General features: G+C 64.6%; 4 protein-coding genes across 5 annotated transcripts; 1 reads left to right on the forward strand and 3 right to left on the reverse strand.

Moving 5' to 3' along the window:
• Positions 1 to 56: 56 nt before the first annotated feature.
• Positions 57 to 2302, reverse strand: DNASE2 (deoxyribonuclease 2, lysosomal). The gene is made up of 6 exons (XM_040990867.1): positions 2042 to 2302; positions 1743 to 1929; positions 1512 to 1647; positions 1235 to 1399; positions 947 to 1144; positions 57 to 613 (listed from the first exon to the last, which is right to left on the reverse strand). Exons 1-6 carry the CDS (start codon positions 2143 to 2145, stop codon positions 222 to 224), a joined length of 1182 nt encoding a protein of 393 aa, XP_040846801.1. The 5' UTR covers positions 2146 to 2302; the 3' UTR covers positions 57 to 221.
• Positions 2303 to 3584: 1282 nt separating this feature from the next.
• Positions 3585 to 6432, reverse strand: KLF1 (Kruppel like factor 1). Its single transcript, XM_040990895.1, has 3 exons — positions 6282 to 6432; positions 4793 to 5591; positions 3585 to 4179 (listed from the first exon to the last, which is right to left on the reverse strand). Exons 1-3 carry the CDS (start codon positions 6363 to 6365, stop codon positions 4004 to 4006), a joined length of 1059 nt encoding a protein of 352 aa, XP_040846829.1. The 5' UTR covers positions 6366 to 6432; the 3' UTR covers positions 3585 to 4003.
• Positions 6433 to 8232: 1800 nt separating this feature from the next.
• GCDH (glutaryl-CoA dehydrogenase) lies at positions 8233 to 13285 on the forward strand. Of its 2 annotated transcripts, XM_040990838.1 has the most exons (12): positions 8233 to 8295; positions 8743 to 8857; positions 9237 to 9275; positions 9425 to 9568; positions 9780 to 9842; positions 9947 to 10117; positions 10782 to 10911; positions 10986 to 11202; positions 11421 to 11524; positions 11710 to 11835; positions 12040 to 12200; positions 12883 to 13285. In XM_040990838.1, exons 2-12 carry the CDS (start codon positions 8758 to 8760, stop codon positions 12954 to 12956), a joined length of 1329 nt encoding a protein of 442 aa, XP_040846772.1. In that variant the 5' UTR covers positions 8233 to 8295; positions 8743 to 8757; the 3' UTR covers positions 12957 to 13285. The 2 variants fall into 2 exon arrangements, with proteins under 2 accessions (XP_040846772.1, XP_040846773.1); XM_040990839.1 differs by lacking the exon at positions 9237 to 9275.
• SYCE2 (synaptonemal complex central element protein 2) lies at positions 12452 to 18699 on the reverse strand. Its single transcript, XM_040990963.1, has 5 exons — positions 18685 to 18699; positions 18185 to 18303; positions 14347 to 14521; positions 13513 to 13701; positions 12452 to 12780 (listed from the first exon to the last, which is right to left on the reverse strand). The coding sequence occupies exons 1-5, from the start codon at positions 18697 to 18699 to the stop codon at positions 12733 to 12735; spliced, it is 546 nt and encodes a 181-aa protein (XP_040846897.1). The 3' UTR covers positions 12452 to 12732.
• Positions 18700 to 19128: the final 429 nt, after the last annotated feature.

Here is a 19128-nt window from a genome sequence, read left to right on the forward strand (position 1 = left end):
GAAAGCAGAAGTGGGTATGGCAGTGCCCTTCCCCGGCCTCAAGCCAGGTCAGCAGCTTCATCCACCAAGTTTATTTTGCTGTCCCACAATCCTGAGCTACATGCTGTCATTCCCATTATGCAGATGGGTAGATAGAGTCCCACACAGTATAATTACTGTCATATAATCAGGCAGGCTGAGCTGGGTCCAAAATCAAGTCCAAGCCAGTTGCTCAGCTGCTTCTAAGCCCCAGGGTGGAGTGGAGGGAGTTTCTGGCTCCAGCCCTTCTCATTCTCTTCCCCACATGGCTTCCAGGCCTTGACCAGTGGCTGGAAAGCCTTCCAGAGCGCTGGCTCCTGGCTGCACAGGGTACCCCCGCCCCGGTGCTCCTCGCCATGGTTACGGTTCATGTCGCCCACGCAGGCCCAGGATCCCTTGGGCGCCACGCACCACTTGGAGTGGTCCTCGGTATCCCGGAAGGAGGGGCCGGCCGGCCCGGGGAAGGCTGTCTCCATCACGTTCAGCACTTGCTGTGGCCCCGAGCAGTTGGAGGGCAGGATACCCGGCGAGTGTGGCCAGAACTGGACATACAGGTTGCTCCCCAGGGCTGCGGCCAGCCAGCCGGAGTACAGGTCTGGGGTGAAGGAGGGAAGGGCCGGTGAGAAGCACTTCCCAGGCCATCTGGGCGCTGGGTTCACTCTGCCCATCAGTAGCCCCGGAAATGACATCAGTGATACCCCAGACGTGTGCTCCGCGCCACACCCAGCCTGTACCGCGGACACCCCAACCCCACCTTTCCCTCGAGCGGGCTGCGGCCCAGGCTCAGTCCCACACCCCACAGCCAGCACCCTGACTTCCCTTTGGATTGAGTTTGTTCCAGTGCCCAAACCCTGGCTGTGCCCACTTTTGGCATAGCCCACCCCACCCCCACCCCCGCCACACACATGCCAACTCCCCCCCTGCTCACCATCTCCAAAGCGTCCTGACTTGGTAAAACTCTCAAAAGCCAACCCTGCCTGCGAGGTGAGGGTTACTCTGCTCTTCCAGGGCTCCCGGCTCACGTGCTGGCCTCGGATCACCTCCTCCAGAGCGGGGAATTTCTGGGCAAAGACCCCGTCCAGCTTGTGGTCATAGACTAGCGGGTAGGTGTAGGTCAGCTGCCTGCCTGGGATGGGAGGAAGTGGGGAAAAGTTCAGGGGGTCAGGACGTGCTAGCCCTTCCTCCCTCACCCAGGAGGAGGCGGGGATGCGCTCACCAATGCTGTTAAACTGTGTGACGGGGAAGGACACGCAGAGCAGCGTCTGCCCGTACCTCTGGGCGTTGGGGGGCCAGCTGTAGGCGGCAGAGGAGGCAGGTGCAGGGAAGCAGGGCACGCTGTGCACCAGCCACAAGCCCCCCTCCTCGTCCAGCATTAGGACACCTGCGCCAGAAAGGAGGATGGGGAGGGGCTTGGCTGGCAGAGAAATGGATTGGGGGAGACAGCCAGAGTTTCTCTCCCTCCCCAGCACCGTCCCCATGCCTCTCAGCCTTACCCTTGGCATGACCCCGGCTGGAGGAAAACCCTCCAGAGTTCTGGTCCAGGGACTTGTAGCGCAGCCCGCTGCCGGACACCGCCTCCCCGGGGCCGCAGCTTTGGGGCTGCTGGTCGTTATACAACAGGAAGGCGAGCTGGGGTGCAGGGGGAATGGAGGTGGAATGGTCTTGATGGGGTGCCCAGCCTGGAGTCCGCGCCCCAGCCATTGCCCCTCGGCCACCCACCTTACCTGGCTGTTGTTGCCGCTCCGGTACAGCGGCAGCAGGCTGCGGCCCACGGCCCCTGCCGAGCTGTTGATGGAGCCCACGCCGTCCTGCCATCCTCCAGAATTCTGGTCCAGGTACTTGTAGCGCAGCCCGCTGCCGGACGCCGCCTCCCCGGGGCTGCTCTTGGCCGGCAGCTTGTAGACCGCGAACCTGGAAGAGGCGGGGAAGAAGAAAGCACCCAATTTGGCACCAAATTGCGCACAGCAAGCCTGACGGATGCCTCCTGCCCCCCCTCCAACCCGGAGAAGGGCACCGAGCTCACCAATCCACCGGCTGTCCCGAGTCTCCGTAGCAGGTCAAGGCGCCGGCAGGGACCCACAGCAGGGAGACCAACAGAGGCCAGCTCGGCCAGCTCGGCGCAGCCATCCAGCAAAGGGTGAAGATGGTGGAGGAAGCGGCCCGGGTCACGAGCTTGGGGCAAGAGGTTTCCAGTAACTCGCACTTCCCCAGACTCGCTGGGGAACTTGGTGTGTGGGCATCCCGCGCCTGCAGGCTGCGTCCGTCCCGGGCCTGGCTGCTGGCTCAACACCCCGAGTTCCTGGGCTCGGGCCGCGCCCCCCAAGCGCCACATGAGGCCGACGGGGACGCGGGATTGGACCCTCGGGGGCTCCGCCTCCGCGGCTTTGAAACGCTGCTGCTTCCCGCCGCGCTCTCTTCCGGGTGACCCAGCTCCCGTCGCCACCTCTGCAACTGGCACAGGCTGCTCGCCTGGTGGAGACACGGGTCCACCCCTGCTAGGGATGCCCACCCCCGTCCCAGAATGTCCCAGAATGTCCGGGTTCGAGACCCTGCTCGGCTCCTGATGCCTCCTCTCTGCGAATATATGAGTGTGTAACACCTTTTTTTAAAGATTTATTTTTATTATTTTTTTTATTGGAAAGGCGGATATACAGAGAGGAGGAGAGACAGAGAGGAAGATCTTCCGTCCGATGATTCACTCCCCAAGTGAGCGCAACGTCCAATGCTATGCCGATCCGAAGCCAGGAGCCTCTTCCGGGTCTCCCACGCGGGTGCAGGGTCCCAAAGCTTTGGGCCGTCCTCAACTGCTTTCCCAGGCCACAGGCAGGGAGCTGGAAGGGAAGCGGGGCTGCCGGGATAGAACCGGCGCCCATATGGGATCCCGGGGCATGCAAGGCGAGGACCTTAACCACTTGCGCCACTTGCGCCACTGCGCCGGGCACACCTTGACGGGCGCTTGTATCCCAGGCTTTCCCCTTTCTCATTGCGCACCATTTTCCTCCAGCTCTTCCTGAACTAAATCTTGCGAGTTGGTGGCTCTTTTATTTTTTTAAAAAAATATATTTTATTTGAAAATCAGTTACAGAGCGAGAGCGAGACAGAGGGGTCATGCATCCACTGGTTTATGTCCCCAGAGGACCCAGATGACTAGACCAGACCCAGGCCAGCTTCTAGGAGCTTCTTCCACGACTCCCAAGCGAGTGGCAGAGGCCCCCCAGGCACTTGAAACATCATCCACCGCTTTCCCAGGCACATGAGCAGGAAGCTGGATCCGAAGTGGAGAAGCCAGGACTCGAACCAGCACCCAAATGGAGTGGCGATGTCTCGGTCAGTAGCTTAAGATGCTACACCACAACACCAGCCCCTGTGGGCTCTTTTTAAAAAAAAAATATATATATATATACTTATTTCTTTGTTTTCATTTTATTTGAAAGGCATAGAGACAGAAATCTTCCACGGTCTGGAGTAGTTCCCCATATGCCTGCAACACCCAGAGCTGGATGAAGCTGAAGCCAGGAGCCGGGAGCTCCATCTGGTGGTCACCCCTGGGTGTGTCCGGGAAGTAAAGCCACAGCGTATCCAACAGTAAGTACTGCCAGTTCATCCACCAGAGGCATTTCCCCCTATAGGACCCCGTAACCATTCAGAGCTGAGGCCTGCCACCATGCCCCAGCTTCTGGAGGAGATCGGGGTCTCTGGGAAGGCCCACCCCACATCCCCGCCTGGACGGAGCTGGGCGGGAGCTGTCCTTGCGTGTCCACTTGTTCCACGGGTGTTCCATCTTGCTGGTGTTTGTGGGCATCGGATGCTGGCGGGGTACCCTATGGTTTGAGGATGCTGGGAGGAGGGGCGGCCCCAGCCTCCAGTTCTGTCTAGGGAGGTGGGTAAGTCTTGGATTTTTTTGGGGGGGGGGTGCACCTGCAGGGGATGGCAAGTTCTTGGGAAATCTGCTCCGGGAGAGAGGGTCCAGGCGCCAGCTCGAGGCTCACAGGTGGCGCTTCATGTGCAAAGCCAGGTGATCGGAGCGCGGGAAAGCGCGCGGGCAGAGCTGGCAGCGGAAGGGGCGCTGGCCAGTGTGCTTCCTGTAGTGGCGGGTCAGCTCGTCGGAGCGTGCGAAGCTCCAGCCACAGCCGTCCCACGTGCAGGCATAGGGCTTCTCCCCTGGGGTGGGGTGGGGGATACAGGGCCAGAAAGCCATGAGTGAGATGGGGCTGGTCCCACCTACCTCCCGAGGTCCCTGCCGGCTGGCTGCACATTTGACTTACAGGGAGGGGACCTGGGCCTCTGATGCCCCCTCCACCTAGGGACCATGCACCTGCGACCCTGCTCCCTAGTCCTGGGGTCCTGCCCCCTTACACTCCAAGCCCGGGACCCTCAGGGGCCAGCGGGTCTGTGCACACACAGGTGCCTCTGATGCCCCCTCCACCTAGGGACCATGCACCTGCGACCCACTCCCCAATCCTGGGGTCCTGCCCCCTTACACTCCCCGCCTAGGCCTGTCCCCTCCCTGCTGCGACCCTGGGCCAGTTCTGGAACCGCCGCCAAGGGCCTTCAGGGCCGCTGTCCCGCTCCCCGCTTGCCCTCCTCCAGCTCCACGCCGAGCGCCCACGTCCAGCCCGTGGTCCAGGTCCAACCTGGCCGAGAGCGCCTCACTGCACCGGCCTCCAGCATCCTGACCCCTGCACTCGCTGCCCCGCCCCATCCCACTAGACCCCTCCCCCGCTCCCTCAGCCCCGCCCCCGGCCCCGCCCCGGCCCCTAAGCCCCGCCCTCACCTGTGTGCGTGCGCTGGTGCGCCTTGAGGTGCGAGCTCTTGGTGTAGCTCTTGCCGCAGCCCGGGTGCTCGCACACGTGCACCGCTTGCCTCTTGCGCGCCAACGAGCACCGGCTGCGCTTGCTGGGCGCCGCGGCCGCCAGGAGATCAGGGTCTCCCGGGGGTCCCCGGCCGAGTCCCGCACCCCCCGCTGCGGCGCCCACGAAGGAGGGCACGGCGGCGGCGCCCCGCAGGAGCTGGAAATGGCCCTGATACTGCGGGGTCCGGTAGAGCGCGGGGTACCCGGGCAGCAGCTCGTAGTGGGAGCCGGGCCCCGCCGCTGCAGGGAGCGCGGGCCGTGGGGGGAAGTAGCTGCCGGAGCCCGGGTACCCCGGCTGCAGCGCCAGCTCCCTGGGCGCAGGGCCCGGTGCCAGGGCTGCACCTGCAAAGGCGTCGGGGCCCAGGGCACGCGGGGCAGGGCGCGCCCAGCCGGACGACGGCTCGTCGGGCCCCACGAGCGCAGGCACCAGCCCCGGGCCGCCCCCGTAGGCGCCCAGAGCCTCGGGCAGCGGCGGGTAGGGCGCGGAGGGGCTCTCGCTGCTTGGGGTCAGACCTCCAGAGCGGCTCAGGCAGCTGAGCTCCGGGCTGGGGAAGCTGCTGAGGAGCAGGTCCAGGTTCCAGGCAGCGCTCTCGGCAGGCTGCTGCTGCTGCTGCTCTTCGTCCTCGCCGGCGTTCACGGTCAGGCCGTCGGGCTCCAGCTTCAGGTGGAAGGGCTCAGGGGGACCTGGGCCCAAATCCTGCACCTCCGTGGAACGCCACCACTGTGGGAGCCAGAGGGCAAGCTGAGCTGAGAGCTGGGGACCCGGCTTTGGATAGGGCCCCACAAAGGCTGAGCGCAGGAAACAGAGGGGTGTCGCCCACCGCCCCCCTAAAGTCCCCCCACCCCCAGCCACCCTCCTCCGGCTCCCAGGGCCCAGAGGTTGATGAAGGGGCTTGGCTAGAGATAAGACTCCACTATCTGGAGCCACACTCGGATGGGGGATGGGGTGGCCAACAGAGGGAGGACGGGAGGTTGGAGGAGCGGGATGCTTGACTCAGTTTCCCCTCCTTCCCCCACCCGCCATTGATCCCCTAACAAGAAGAATTCTCAAATTTTGCTATCAGAATATCAGACGGCTCCGTGCAATGCACCATGTCTATCCAGGGGATTTCAAAGCCTCAGTTTGCTGATATGGAAATGGGCTCCTCCTAGCACCACAAGCCCCTGCTCTCAACCAAGCCCCCACCCCACCGCCCATCGCCACCACCCCGTCCCAGCTCCAGCTCCAGCTCTGACCCCTCCCTCTGGCTTCTTTCTGCCTGCCTCCCCAAGTCCTGGTCCACAGCTAGATGGAACCCTGAACCCCACCCCCCCAGACCTGGCCCACAGCTAAACATAACTCTGGACCCTAGACCCCCAACTGTCACCCCGAATCCCTCCCCCTCCCACAGCCAGCCCACCCACACTCCACCTTGAAATATTCCTGGGTCTCCGGGAGGGGCCCCGGGGCAGTGAGGGTGCTGATGGAAGGCAGTGCAGTGTCAGCCGTGGCCATGGTGTGGTGCCCACCCCGGGGGCTCCAGCTGCCTGCCGCTCTTCTGGCTGCAGAGCGGGCGGCACGGGCTCCGCCTCTCCGATGGGCCCCTGGAAGGGCTCCTGTCTGCCCTCGCTTGATTGGCCAGGGCGCCTGATAAAAGGTCAGGCCAGGCAAGGCGAGGGGGCGGAGTGGGTGACTTTCTGGGGAGCAGACCTCACCTCAGCGTGTCTGGGGGCCAGCACCAACCCTGTTTGCCAATGCCAAGTCAGGGGTCAGGGGCGGGGGTGTGTGTCTGGGTAGAGACTCAGACCCGGTGTCTGAGCAAAGGGAGATGTGGGGTGGGTAGGTGGGCCCTGCTGCCGGCCAAAGGGTGGCAGGCAGAATGGGCACTGTGGGAAGGGGCTCAGGACCCACCCCACCCCACCCCCTTCCTTCCCCTGCACACCTCCCCCTCCTCAGCGAACACAGCAACAACGGTGGTGCTGGTGGCGGGACTTGGCACGGCCTCCTGCCTGTCATTATCAGGCATAACAGACGCTACAGGCTGCTATCAGGTATATGGGGCAACCATCGCTGGGTTCCTTGGTGAGTGGGGGAGCCCGGGGGGGGGGGGACTGGGCCTGTAACGTCACCTGGCTGCCTGGGTCACGAGCTCCCCAGCCAGTGCCCCTCACTGGTAGTAGCTGCTGTGGGCCCTAGGACGGCCCTGGAAGGGGCTGGCTGCATAGGGACAGAGGCAGAGAGGGATGCTTTGCTTTGGGGTGGGGGCCTGGCTCTGGCTGGGTTTTTGCCCCACCCCCCAAAGTGGGGGAATGCAGAGCGATGTCCCAGGGAGGAGAACTGAACACCCATCCCCAACATATGTGTGGTCCCCATGCATGAAATTACATGATCACCCAATGTAACATGGTGCAGCCGGGCAATAGCACCTGGTGGCAGTGAACACATGGGGTAGTTTTTCAAGATTTTTAAAATTTATTTTTATTGCAAAGTCAGATATACAGAGAGGAGGAGAGACAGAGAGGAAGATCTTCCATCTGATGGTTCACTCTCCAAGCAGCTGCAATGGCTGGGGCTGCACTGATCTGAAGCCAGGAGCCAGGAACTTCCTCCAGGTCTCCCACGCAGGTGCAGGGTCCCAAGGCTTTGGGCCGTCCTCCACTGCTTTCCCAGGCCACAGGCAGGGAGCTGGATGGGGAGTGGGGCAGCTGGGACTCAACTGGAGCAGAGAGGGGATGCAGTTAACCGGCTGTGCCGAGCCTGTCTGACAGGGGAAGCCGGGCACCTTCACTATGCAAAACTGCACCCTGAACGAGAGAGGGCAGTGACCCACATCAGGGAGACCCGCATGGGAGACCCGAAAGAAGCTCCAGGCTCCTGGCTTTGGATTGGCTCAATTCCATTACAGCCACTGGGGAGTGAATCATCGAACGGAAGATCTTTCTCTCTGTTTCTCCTCTCTGTATATCTGACTTTGCAATGAGGATAAACAATATTTTTAAAACGCGATTTATATATATACTTATAAATAACAAAGGACTCATAAGGAAGTCCTTGGGTCGTCCTCTGCTGCTTTCTTAGGCCACAAGCAGGGAGCTGGTGGGAAGAGAAGCAGCCTGGATTCGAACCGGCGGCCTTCGGAATGCTAGCGCCACAAGGTGAAGGATTGGCACGCGTCGGCCTCCGTAACTCACTCCGGGTGACCTTCGCGAAGATTTCTACAATTGGCCAATCCAAAGTGGGCCGAGCCCCTCCCAGAGCCAATCAGAGCTGGAGGGAGGCGGATCCAGCACCCTGGCAGACCCGCGCTCCGCCCCCTCGCGGCTGGCGCGGCGTCTGGGGGGCGGGGCCTCGTACTGACCAATAGGAGGCCGCGCTTGCTCCCCGCCCACCTGCGGCGGCCGTGAAAGTTTTGGTTTAGTAGCGTGGGGATTCCGGACGCGGACAGGTGAGGCGGGCGCGGGGCCCGGGGGTCCCGGGGTGCTGGGGGTCTCGGGGGGCAGGCGAGGCCGGCATGGGGGCCCGGGGACAGGCGAGGCGGGCATGGGGTCCCGGGGACAGGCGAGGCGGGCATGGGGCCCGGGGACAGGTGAGGCGGGCATGGGGTCCCGGGGACAGGTGAGGCGGGCGCGGGGCCCGGGGGTCCTGGGGTGCTGGGGGTCTCGGGGGGCAGGCGAGGCGGGTGCGGGTTCCCGTGTTCCCGGGGGCAGGCGAGGCCGGCATGGGGCCCGGGGACAGGCGAGGCGGGCATGGGGTCCCGGGGACAGGTGAGGCGGGCATGGGGGCCCGGGGGTCCCGGGGTCCTGGGGTGCTGGGGGTCTCGGGGGGCAGGCGAGGTCGGCATGGGGCCCGGGGACAGGCGGGCACCTCCGCGCTGACTCCCCGGCTCCTCCAGGTCGCGGACGCCGCCATGGCTGCCCTGGCGCTGCGGGGCGTTTCGGTGCGGCTGCTGAGCCGTGGGCCCGGGCTGCGTGGCTTGCGCGCCTGGATCTCGGCGAGCGCACACAGCGGTCAGTGCGGGGGTCGGCGTGGCCGGGGTCGGGGGTCAGCGTGGCCGGGGTCGGGGGTCAGCCTGGCCGGGGTCGGGGGTCGGGGGTCAGCGTGGCCGGGGCCGGGGGTCAGGGGTCGGCGTGGCCGGGGGTCAGGGGTCGGCGTGGCCGGGGGTCAGGGGTCAGCGTGGCCGGGGCCGGAGGCCGGGGGTCAGCGTGGCCGGGGCCGGGGGTCAGCGTGGCCGGGGGCCGGGGGTCAGCGTGGCCAGGGTCGGGGGTCAGCCTGGCCGGGGCCGGGGGTCAGGGGTCGGCGTGGCCGGGGTCGGGGGTCAACGTGGCCGGGGTCAGGGGTCGGGGGTCGGCCTGGCCCCCTCGCAGCGCGCTGTCTCTGTCTCCGCAGGCGCGAGGAGCGGGGAGGCGCGGAGCCGCCCTGCGCAGGGTAAGAGGCCCGGGAGCAGCTGTGCCGAGTGTCCACTCCCCTCGGTGGACTCTGCCCGCCCCGGGGTGAGAAGGCCTGCCTGCGGCGGCGGGTGGCCCGGCCGCGGTCCTGCTCACCCCCGCACCGCCCTCCCCGCCTCCTCGCCGCAGCCTCGCGCCCGGACTTTGACTGGCGGGACCCTCTGCTGCTGGAGGAGGAGCTGACGGCCGAGGAGGTCCTCATCAGGGACACGTTCCGCACCTACTGCCAGGAGCGGCTCATGCCGCGCATCCTGCTGGCCAATCGCAACGAAGGTGCCCCGAGCTTCTCCCCTTCTCCCTTCGGCGCCCTGGGGCTTGGAGACGGGGCGTCTGCCCTTGTAGACCCTGGGGACAGGGCACCTCCCCGGGCCGCCTGCCCTACCGGCGCCCTGCGGCTCGGGACGGGGTGTCTGCCCTTGTAGACCCTGGGACACAGGGCGTACCACTGAGGCTGATCTTGGGTGTCTCGCGGGCCTCCTTGCAGTTTTTCATCGGGAGATCATCTCGGAGCTGGGCGAGCTGGGCGGGCTGGGCCCCACCATCAAAGGTAGGAGCAGCCCCAGCCGCGTCCTGGCTAGTCCAAGGGGCCACAGTGCGGGCTGGGGAGCGGGTGCCCTGTGGCCCCTCCTGCCCCTCCTCTCCTCCCCCCAGGGTACGGCTGTGCGGGCGTCTCGTCCGTGGCCTACGGGCTGCTGGCCCGCGAGCTGGAGCGAGTGGACAGCGGCTACAGGTCGGTGATGAGCGTGCAGTCGTCCCTGGTCATGCATCCCATCCACGCCTACGGCAGCGAGGAGCAGCGGCAGAAGTACCTGCCCCGGCTGGGTGAGAGGCCGCGGCTCCCTCGGGCCTGGGATCTGCCAGCTGGGGAGCTGGGGACGCCTGGCCTCACTGCACGCGAGCCCTCTGTGTCGGCTGACGTGCTGTGTGCCCCACGTCCCAGCCCAGAGCCCGAGCCTGGAATGAAACCCAGGTCCTCGGGCTGCGTGTGGCCAGGCCTTTGCGGCTGATCTGAACGGCCGAGTTGTGGAGAGACATCTTGCACCTGCTGGTTCACTCTCCAGATGCCCCAACAGCTGGCCTGAGCCAGGCCAGGGGCCTGCAACTCCCTCTGGGTCTCCCATGTGGCTAGCAGGAAGCCCCAGCGCTTGGGCCACCGCCCACCGGCTTCCCAGGCCCATTAGCAGGGAGCTGGATTGAAGTGGAGCAGCTGGGACTTGAACCCAGCGCTCATGTGGGATGCTGGGGTCACAAGACGACAGTTTTACCCCCTGTGCCACAGCCCCTCCCATCGAGCTCAGCTTGGGTGCCCTCAGACCTCTGCAAAGCCTGTCCCCTAGGGTCCTCCCCAACACCCCCCAGCTTCCCCTCACTCCATCCTGCCCCCATCCTAGCACCATGACCATGGCTTGTGTGGGGGTTGGGGAACCTGTCGCTGCCCCCAGGTCCGTGGGCCAGGCAGCCACATGACCCTGCCCTGCACCTGCAGCCACGGGGGAGCTCCTGGGTTGCTTTGGGCTCACGGAGCCCAACCACGGCAGTGACCCCAGTGGCATGGAGACCACAGCCCGCCACAACCCTGCCAACAAGACTTACGTCCTCAATGGGACCAAGACCTGGTGAGGGGCCTGGGCAGAGACGGGCGGTTGGGCAGCGGCGGGTGGGCTGGCTCTCACCCAGTGCCTTCCCCCAGGATCACCAACTCGCCCGTAGCCGACCTGTTTGTGGTGTGGGCTCGGTGTGAAAATGGCCGCATCCGGGGCTTCCTGCTGGAGCGGGGTGTGCGGGGCCTCTCGACCCCCAAGATCGAGGGCAAGTTCTCCCTTCGGGCCTCGACCACGGGCATGGTCGTCATGGATGGCGTGGAGGTACCCGAGGACAGCATGCTCCCCGGTGCAGACGGCCTGGCGGTGAGTGTCGGCCCTCCACCTGCCCCGGACACGCGTGGGACAGAGCCACTGTTGCGATCCCAGGGGTCCCACGGGTGTCTTCCTCGTCTCCCACACTAACTGTGCTCTGGGTGTGAGCGTGGCACGCGGCTGCCCGGCGGGGCGGGCAGGGCTGCTTTAGCCAGCTGCCCCGTGTCCCCGAGCTGGCTCTGGATGGACCCCGGGGTCTCCCCCTCCAGGGGCCCTTCGGCTGCCTCAACAATGCCCGCTACGGCATCACGTGGGGCGTGCTCGGGGCCGCCGAGTTCTGCCTGCACACGGCCCGGCAGTACACCCTGGACAGGTGCGTGGGGACCGCCCAGCCATCTCCCTGGAGTGGAGTGGGGCCAGCTTGGGGTTCAGAAGCCTGCACCCTAGCCTTCTCTGGCTTAAGCCTGAGCCACACTGGGATCTCGGGGTGGGAGTGGGGTGCAGGCCTCCCCTGAGGTTCCCAGTGACCTGGCCTGCCCGCTTGGGCACCCCGCCCAGGCTGCAGTTCGGTGTTCCCCTGGCCAAGAACCAGCTGATCCAGAAGAAGCTGGCGGACATGCTCACCGAGGTGACGCTGGGCCTGCACGCCTGCCTGCGGCTCGGCCGTCTGAAGGACCAGGACAAGTAAGGGCCAGGCAGCCTGTATGTGTGCGTGTGCTTCTCTCGGCCTCTGCGGGCCCTGCCTGGTGGCCGGGGAACATGTGTGTGTCGCCCCCTCCTCACCTCTATGGACTCCTGCTGGCAGCTGGGTGCCCCTACACCCTTGGGTGCCTGTGTATACGTGAGGGGGTCCAGGCAGGGTCAGCCATATGGACGCACCCCTCCCAGGGCCACCCCCGAGATGGTCTCCCTGCTAAAGAGGAACAACTGTGGGAAGGCCCTGGATGCCGCCCGCCAGGCCAGGGACATGCTGGGGGGCAACGGGATCTGCGACGAGTACCACGTGATCCGGCACGCCATGAACCTCGAGGCCGTGAACACCTACGAAGGTGGGTGCCGCCCGGTGCGCGGGGGCGCAGTGTGCTTGCCCCCTCAGTCGGGGCCCTACAGCCCTCCTGGCTGGCTGGGGAGCAGGGAGACGTGGAAAGAGTTCATCACAAGCGGGGTTACCCAAGCAGGGACGCAAAGACATGGGGGCGTCGCTGGGGCTCCCCGTGCAGACAGCCTCCGTGTGCTGGGCCCGGAGTCGTTCCTGTGGGGAGCAGAGGGGGCGAGGTCCCCAAAGGTGTGAGGGTGACCCTGTGGGGTGGGGGCACTGCGGTGGCTTTGCGGGACCCCGACCTGGCTTCTGCATGGCCAGACAAGGAAGCCAGCAGGATTGAAAACATCAAACATTTAATAGAGTGTGTGAGAGCGGGGCAGAGCTGTGGGCTGGGGTGCCCGGGCCTCACTTTGGGGCCTTGCACCAGGGGCCCTGAGGTTCGCCTTGGCCAAGACTCCACACAGAACTCTGAAAACAACCTGCGGCCGCAGCCCGGCCGTGGCGCCCGTTGTCTCGGGCCTGGGGTGGCGGGTGACCCGTCAGCATTCACCGTCCTTGTGGCTCTGTTCTTCTGAGAAGGGGCCAGCCTGTGGGCGAGGGTGGGTGACACGTTAGACTGACTCAGGAGGGGGCTGGGAGCTGTCCCAGGTGAGGAGGGCGCCCCCAAATTGCTCCCATTCTGTGTTCAGGCACGCATGACATTCACGCCCTGATCCTCGGAAGGGCCATCACAGGCCTGCAGGCGTTCAAGGCTGCCAAGTGACCCTGCCTCCCGGACGGCCGCCGGGCCTGTACCCTGGGCGCCAGGCTCAGCTGGGGAGGTGATGCAGAGGGACCTGGCCCGTGTCGGGGGACAGCGACAGGCAAGGACGCCCGGCAGCCAAAGCACCGAGGACTCTGCTCAGCGCGTCCTGCCCACTTTCCACCACGAACAAGACACAGCCAAGAGCCAGGCAGGGAGAGGCCCGAGGGCGGCCCTGACCCCCGGCTTACCCCACACTGAGCCACGCTGGGGGCAAGTGCCATACTTCCTCTGGACCCCAGGGCAGGGCGGGTGAGGGCCATGAAAATAAAGAGCACCCGTGCACCTGAGCCCCGGGTCTCACTTGCCCGCCGGCCCCCTGGGCACTCGCCAACACGCCTGGGGCTGTGGGTCACCGAGCCATGCGGAACAGCCTCCTGGCCTGTGTCTCGGTGTCAGGGCCGCTGTGAGAGCCGAAGCCCGGCTCAGGCCCCGGCCGCTCACCAAGGGAGCAGGGCCGGGTGCCCCGACGGCCTCGCTGACCTCTCCCCGCCGGCCCCGGGAGCTGGCCCCGCACCTCGGGCTGCTGGCACAGGTCCTTGTACACCGTCTCCACCGAGTGGCACACTTGCTTGAGCTCCGCCTCCAGGTGGCTGATGTTGGCCATCTTCTGGGTGAACTCCTGCAGCTTCTCCTGGATGAGCCGGTTGTGGTGGTCGTAGAGCTGGTACATCCTCTCCTCCAGCTTCTCGGTCAGGTCTGACACCTGCAGGAGGGCCGGGGCCGGAAGCGACAGATGGGGCGCTGGGCGGAGCCCGCCACACCCCCTGCGCCCTCTGCCCCCACTGGGTCTGTGTGTCTAGGGATTCAGCCGACTGTGGACTGGAAACAGGAGCACGCAGCCGTGCGCGCGCGGCCCGAGACCGGCCCGGGGCACCGGCAGCTGTGGGCGGGCTGGGCATGCCTCTCCCTGCCCAGGGTCCTTTGGGGACCGATGGTGTCATTTACAGGCCGCCTGCCGCTGGATGGGATGAATGGTGTGCCCGCCTGTGGCTTCGGGGGACCTGCCCACTCCCCTCCTACCCCATGGAAAGTCTGGGTGCTGATGTGGACTGGGGGATCCATAGGGGTCCTGGCCCCAGCACCCTGTGGACAGCCTGCTCCTCCCCACCACTCCCACAGCCTTCTGGGAAGTGCGAGGGCTAGGCTGCAGGTGCACTTCTGGTTCTGCAATGGGGCCTCAATGTCCTCATCCAGAAGATGGGTCCAGTCTCTCTTCTGGGCTGGTCCCTGGGGTGAGGTGAGGCACTTCAGGGCAGCCGCCTGGGACTCAGCGGGCACTCAGTGGTCACCCCTTCCCTCCCCTTCTACGGGAAGCTGGCCCTCTGTTCCCTGCAGTGGGGACTGGCACCTTGTTCTTGAGGCTGTCCCTGAAGTTGGTCATGAGCGCGTGGTCCTTCTGCCTGCTCTCGTTGATGCTCTCGATCAGCTCCTGGGCCCTCTTCTTCAGGACGTCGATGCTCGAGTCCAGCGAGGAGAAGTAGGCACCCGTCTTCCCCTCCAGTGTGGGTGGTGGGCGGCTGGCACTGGAGGTGGCAACAGAAGGGCTAGAGACCTGACTTCTGAAAGTACAGGAGACCAACATCAGGATGGGCCCCGCCCAGGAGAAATCAGGAGAGGAGGGGTCAGGCCAGGCCCCGCCCAGGGGAGGAGGGGTCAGGCCAGGCCCCGCCCAGGGGAGGAGGGATCAGGATGGGCCCCGCCCAGGGGAGGAGGGGTCAGGATGGGCCCCACCAAGAGGAGGCTATGGCAGGTAGACCCTGTGTAGCTACCTTCTTGGGAGACACCTTGCACTTTCCCTTGGTTGGTTCATTCACACCTGCCCAGAGGGGCAGGGGCACACTGTTTTCTTCGTTTATTTTTTCATTTCATTTTGCTGGGGATACATACACAATCGAGGGGTTTTCCCTTGCTGGTCCACTCCCCAAATGCCCATGACAGCTGCGGCTGGACCAGGCTGACGTCAAGAGCCTCAGTCTCAGGCGGGGTCTCCCAGGTGAGCAGCGAAGGCCCAAGCACCTGAGCTAGCCCCGCTGCCGCCCAAGGTGCACACGAGCAGGGAGCCAGATGCAAACCAAGCAGCTGGGAGCCCCAGGCACACTAGCAGTGACATCAGACCTGGTCCAAAGAACAGTGCACGCAGACTAAGTGTGCCCAGACCAGGAGACCTGCCAGGCCCGGAGCCCACACGCATCTGACAACCAACTTGTTTCTTTGGAACGGCCACCCACAGCACAGGGCCAGGGGTGAATGCTGTGGCACAGCGGGCTGAGCAGCCCTTTGGGACACCTGCAGCTAGTGGGGGAGGGGTGCCTGGTGAGTCTGGGCTACTCTGAGTTCTAATTCAGTTTCCTGGCCGTGCACGTGGGAAAGCAGCAGACAGCCCAAGACACACCAGGCTCCCTGCTCCAGCTCTGGCTGTGTGGCCATGTGGGGAGTGAACCAGCAGAGGAAAGATCCCTCTCTACCTACCTCTGCCTTTAACAGAAAACTTTCACATCTTTACTTTTTAAAAGAACCCGAGAGTCACGGGAGGAAGCTGTGCCTGCGAACGCTGTGCGTGCCTGGTCTCTGGGCCATCCGTCAGCCCACGTGTCTGGGTCACCTTCCTCTCTCCTGCCCCCAGGGGCCATTCCAAACCTCCAGGACTCCCCGGCCCTGACCCACACCTGGCTCCTTCCACCGCCCCCGTCGGTGTATCTACCACGACCCAGCTGTGGGCCGGACGTGCCTGCCTCAGCCCCCCCACCCCGGCCCCTCTCCGCCCCTCACACCTCGAATGTCACAGCCGGGCAGGCTCCTGCCTCTCCTCCATGAACCAGGCGCAGCCTGGCTGGCAGACATTCCCCTTCCCCCACCAATGTCCCACCAAGTTCTCGGTGGGGTTAAGTGGGCAGGGCGAGTGGAGCCACCAGCCCCGCCTCCTCGCTCAAGCCTGGGCCCGCCGGCCGTGCTCAGCCTCTCCGTGGCCATCCAGCCCGAGAGGGGCCACAAATGGATGCCAAGGACATGCCTGACTCGTGAGGCTGCTCTCTCGCCAACCAGCAGCCCTGGCCTCTCTCCCGGAGCGCCCAACCTCCTAGGAGACCAGCTGCTGCCCCTCTCCGCTCGCGACCGCGCTGCGGAAACGAGCATTCTGCCTTGGAGCCTGGCTTCTCTCTCTGCTCCTCTCGGTCCTCCTCGGCAGCCCCACCCTTGTCATCTCTTCCCAGGCACAGTGACTTTTCAAACTGCGTCTAGAGCCCCCCACCCCCGGCACACACAGCGCCGCCCCCCTTGCAGACACGAGGTCAGGTCTAGCTGGTCAGGGCCCTCCCCATCAAAAAACCCAATGATGTCACCATGCTTCCTTTTTTGTGTGGCATTGTTTGCCACCAGCTGCAAGTGCCAAAGCCGCCCTGACGCCTCTCTCCAGAGGCCCAAGGGATGAACACGGCAAGGGGTTCTCCTGGCGGCAGCAGCAGGCGCAAGTGGCCAAAAATCGCCGGGATTCAACCAGCTCCCATTTGGTGTGGGACAAAAGCCCGCCTCGGAGCCCGTCTTTATTTTGCCGAGCCTCTCCTTTGGCGGGGGACTCGAGTCTGTTACATTTCATTTTTTTTTTTTCCCTTCATACTCAGCAGCTGCATATTAATCAGGATGTTAATGAATCCTTGGCTTCCCCAGGCCTGCATTCACCAATTAACTTTAATAAACAAAATGTGTGGCGGCCTCGCCGCCGGCTTCTCAGGGAGGCCCCAAGGCCGGCTTTTTCGGCTGTGCCCTGGACGTGGGCCCAGCTCTGCACGCCCGAGGAACAAGGCCTGCTCGGGGGCCCCTGGAGGTGTTGGCCGGGGCTCAAGGGGGGCTTGCAAGCACACGGCTGCGCTCATCTATTATGAGCTGTCCTTCTGGGGATCCCCTAACTCGGCTGCATGGATTAGGACGCGTCCCAAGCAGGGCCCTGCGGGGCTGGCAGGGGCCCAGGAACCACGCAGGAAATGGGGCTGAGCGGGCAGACCATCTGCTCGCTCCAGTAAAGCTGCGATTGGCAGGCCAGCCGGCCAGGGCCGCCCGCCACTGGGGCCTCCCCACGTGGCCTCTCGCACACACAGTAAACAAGCCGCCAGCCACTTAGGAGCATCATCCCGGTGTGGCGGGCCCGGGACGCGCTGGTGGCTAGCAGACATGGGAGGAGGGGAGAGGAGAGGAGAGGTCTGAACGGGAGCTGAGCTCCCCCAACCCCCCCTGCTCCACGACGTGCTAACATTTTAATCACGCCGCCGCCGAGTGTGCTAGCCAGGTCGGTTAGCAGGCCCCAGCCTTTTTGGCCGAGTTCTCCTGGGGCTCCCTGAAGCCTTTCAATGCTCTGTGACTTGTCTGTGTCTCCTCAGGATGGAAAAGCTCGTGCATAGTGGCATTAAAGGATGGCTATTTGGGTGCAAAAGCAAACAAAAAACACAACTGCAATCCGTGCAGTTTTTCATGAGCTTTTTGAAGATTTCTCATATGCACGGACTGATTGTTTTTTGTTTTAACTAAAATGAGCCTCTCCTTTAATTGCAATTCCACGCGCTGTCTGAAGCCCACGGGTGGATCCTGATCTGCTCAAGCGACTGGGGGCCGGCACGGTGGCACAGCGGGGTACCCTGTGGGGCCCGGCAGGACCAACAATCGCTCACGTAGCAACCTCCAATGCGTCAAGTCCAAGGGCACCTATGTTTCCAACAGGGCACGTGATCATTAGCCTGTTTGGGCGGTAGTATTTAAAAATTATTTTTGAAAAACGCATCATGTATTTTTGTTGAACGGTAACATTTTTGGAAAGAGCACATTGAGCATGGAACGCACCACAGAGTAGGGTCAACAGAACCTTCCCATGCTCTGGGAAACCCAAACTATTTGGGGGGATCTGTTTCAGGGGCGTCCGACTGGAAGCGAAGGCCTGCCTGGATCAGGTACTAAAAGCCACCCAGAGGCTGTGCAGATGGAACAGCCCGTTACAGAAAGGAGCAGGTCCTGGATAAAGAAGGTTCTAGAACCAAGCCGGGGGGGGGGGGGGGGGGCGCCAGGGGCCTCCTCCACCTGAGGGTTGTGTTCCCAGCACCATCGCTGACCCCCCCCCCCCCGCGGGGCACCCTGTGGAAGGATCTGGAACCCTGTGGAAGGATCTGGAACCCTGTGGAAGGATCTGGAAGGAGCGTCCTCACCTGGCCGGCCCGCTGCCAGCCTCCTCTTGCTCAGAGGTCTCCTCGCCCTGCAGATGCTCCCTGCTGAGCGCCAGGGGCGCGGGCTCCGGCTCCCTGCAGTCCATGTGGGCCAGGTCCACCTGTGGGCACAGCCGGCCGCCAAGGGGGTCAGAGCCGCGCGCGGGGCAGGGGGCGACGGGGGCACAGGTGGGCACGGGGGGCACGGGGGGCACGCACACGCGCGCGAGCGGGGACAGGCGCTCCCAGCCAGTCCGGGTGTCCGCTCGAGGACACGGACGAGGCCGTAAAGCAGTGGGGCGCGGCCAGTCAGGCTGTCCGGGCCCTGTGGCCGCCATGCTCGACGGCGGCGTCGTCCAGTCAGTCAGTCGGTGGGAGAACAGGCTAGGGGCCCGGCGGCCAAGCTCGGGGCGGGCCGAGGGGTTGGGGAGCCGTCCGCCGCCCGTCCCCCCGCCGCCCGCGTCCCGGGAGCCCCCCGGGGGACCCCGAGCGCAGCCGCGTACTCCCTGGCGCTCCATGCCGCCGCCGTCGCCTTTCCCGCCTTCACGCTCGCGCCTCCTGCGCACGCGCAGCCCCGCCCTCGCCCTCCCCGCGCACGTGCCCCGAGGGGGCGGAGCCGCCGGCCGCTTGGCGACGGTTTGGGCTGCGCACGCGCAGCCCGCGCACGCGGGGATGGAGGATGTGTGCGCATGTGCGAGACGCCAGGTCCGCCATGGCGCCCGTGCTGGGTAACGATGGTGGCGGTGGTGTTGCCTTTGGGCCTCAGTTCCTCCCTTTGGATCCGGAATCTGTTTCTAAGGAAAGCCAACAACAACAACAAAAACCAAAAAGAAAAACCTCTGACCTCTACCGCGCTCTGTGGAGCTTAGTTCCCGATGGCCTTTAGCATGTCTTTGCACTGTTTCACAACAGAACTAACGGTGTATCTATTCCTTATTGGAAAGGCA

This window comes from Ochotona curzoniae, unplaced genomic scaffold, assembly GCF_017591425.1.
Source record: "Ochotona curzoniae isolate NIBS_2020 unplaced genomic scaffold, NIBS_Ocur_1.0 contig_605, whole genome shotgun sequence".
NCBI lineage: Eukaryota > Metazoa > Chordata > Mammalia > Lagomorpha > Ochotonidae > Ochotona > Ochotona curzoniae.

Coding starts and splice junctions, on each gene's coding strand:
- DNASE2 (XM_040990867.1), bottom strand. CDS start 2,145: ATGGCTGCGCCGAGCTGGCCGAGCTGGCCTCTGTTGGTCTCCCTGCTG. Junction 1,930..2,041: donor TCGGGACAGCCGGTGGATTG/GTGAGCTCGGTG, acceptor CGCCTCTTCCAG/GTTCGCGGTCTACAAGCTGC. Junction 614..946: donor GTCAGGACGCTTTGGAGATG/GTGAGCAGGGGG, acceptor CCTTCACCCCAG/ACCTGTACTCCGGCTGGCTG.
- KLF1 (XM_040990895.1), bottom strand. CDS start 6,365: ATGGCCACGGCTGACACTGCACTGCCTTCCATCAGCACCCTCACTGCC. Junction 5,592..6,281: donor AGACCCAGGAATATTTCAAG/GTGGAGTGTGGG, acceptor TGGCTCCCACAG/TGGTGGCGTTCCACGGAGGT. Junction 4,180..4,792: donor GCACCAGCGCACGCACACAG/GTGAGGGCGGGG, acceptor ACCCCACCCCAG/GGGAGAAGCCCTATGCCTGC.
- GCDH (XM_040990838.1), top strand. CDS start 8,758: ATGGCTGCCCTGGCGCTGCGGGGCGTTTCGGTGCGGCTGCTGAGCCGT. Junction 9,569..9,779: donor GCTGGCCAATCGCAACGAAG/GTGCCCCGAGCT, acceptor GCCTCCTTGCAG/TTTTTCATCGGGAGATCATC. Junction 10,912..10,985: donor CTCAATGGGACCAAGACCTG/GTGAGGGGCCTG, acceptor GCCTTCCCCCAG/GATCACCAACTCGCCCGTAG.
- SYCE2 (XM_040990963.1), bottom strand. Junction 14,522..18,184: donor GCTGGCAGCGGGCCGGCCAG/GTGAGGACGCTC, acceptor TGCCACCTCCAG/TGCCAGCCGCCCACCACCCA. Junction 12,781..13,512: donor ACCTGTGCCAGCAGCCCGAG/GTGCGGGGCCAG, acceptor CCTCGCCCACAG/GCTGGCCCCTTCTCAGAAGA.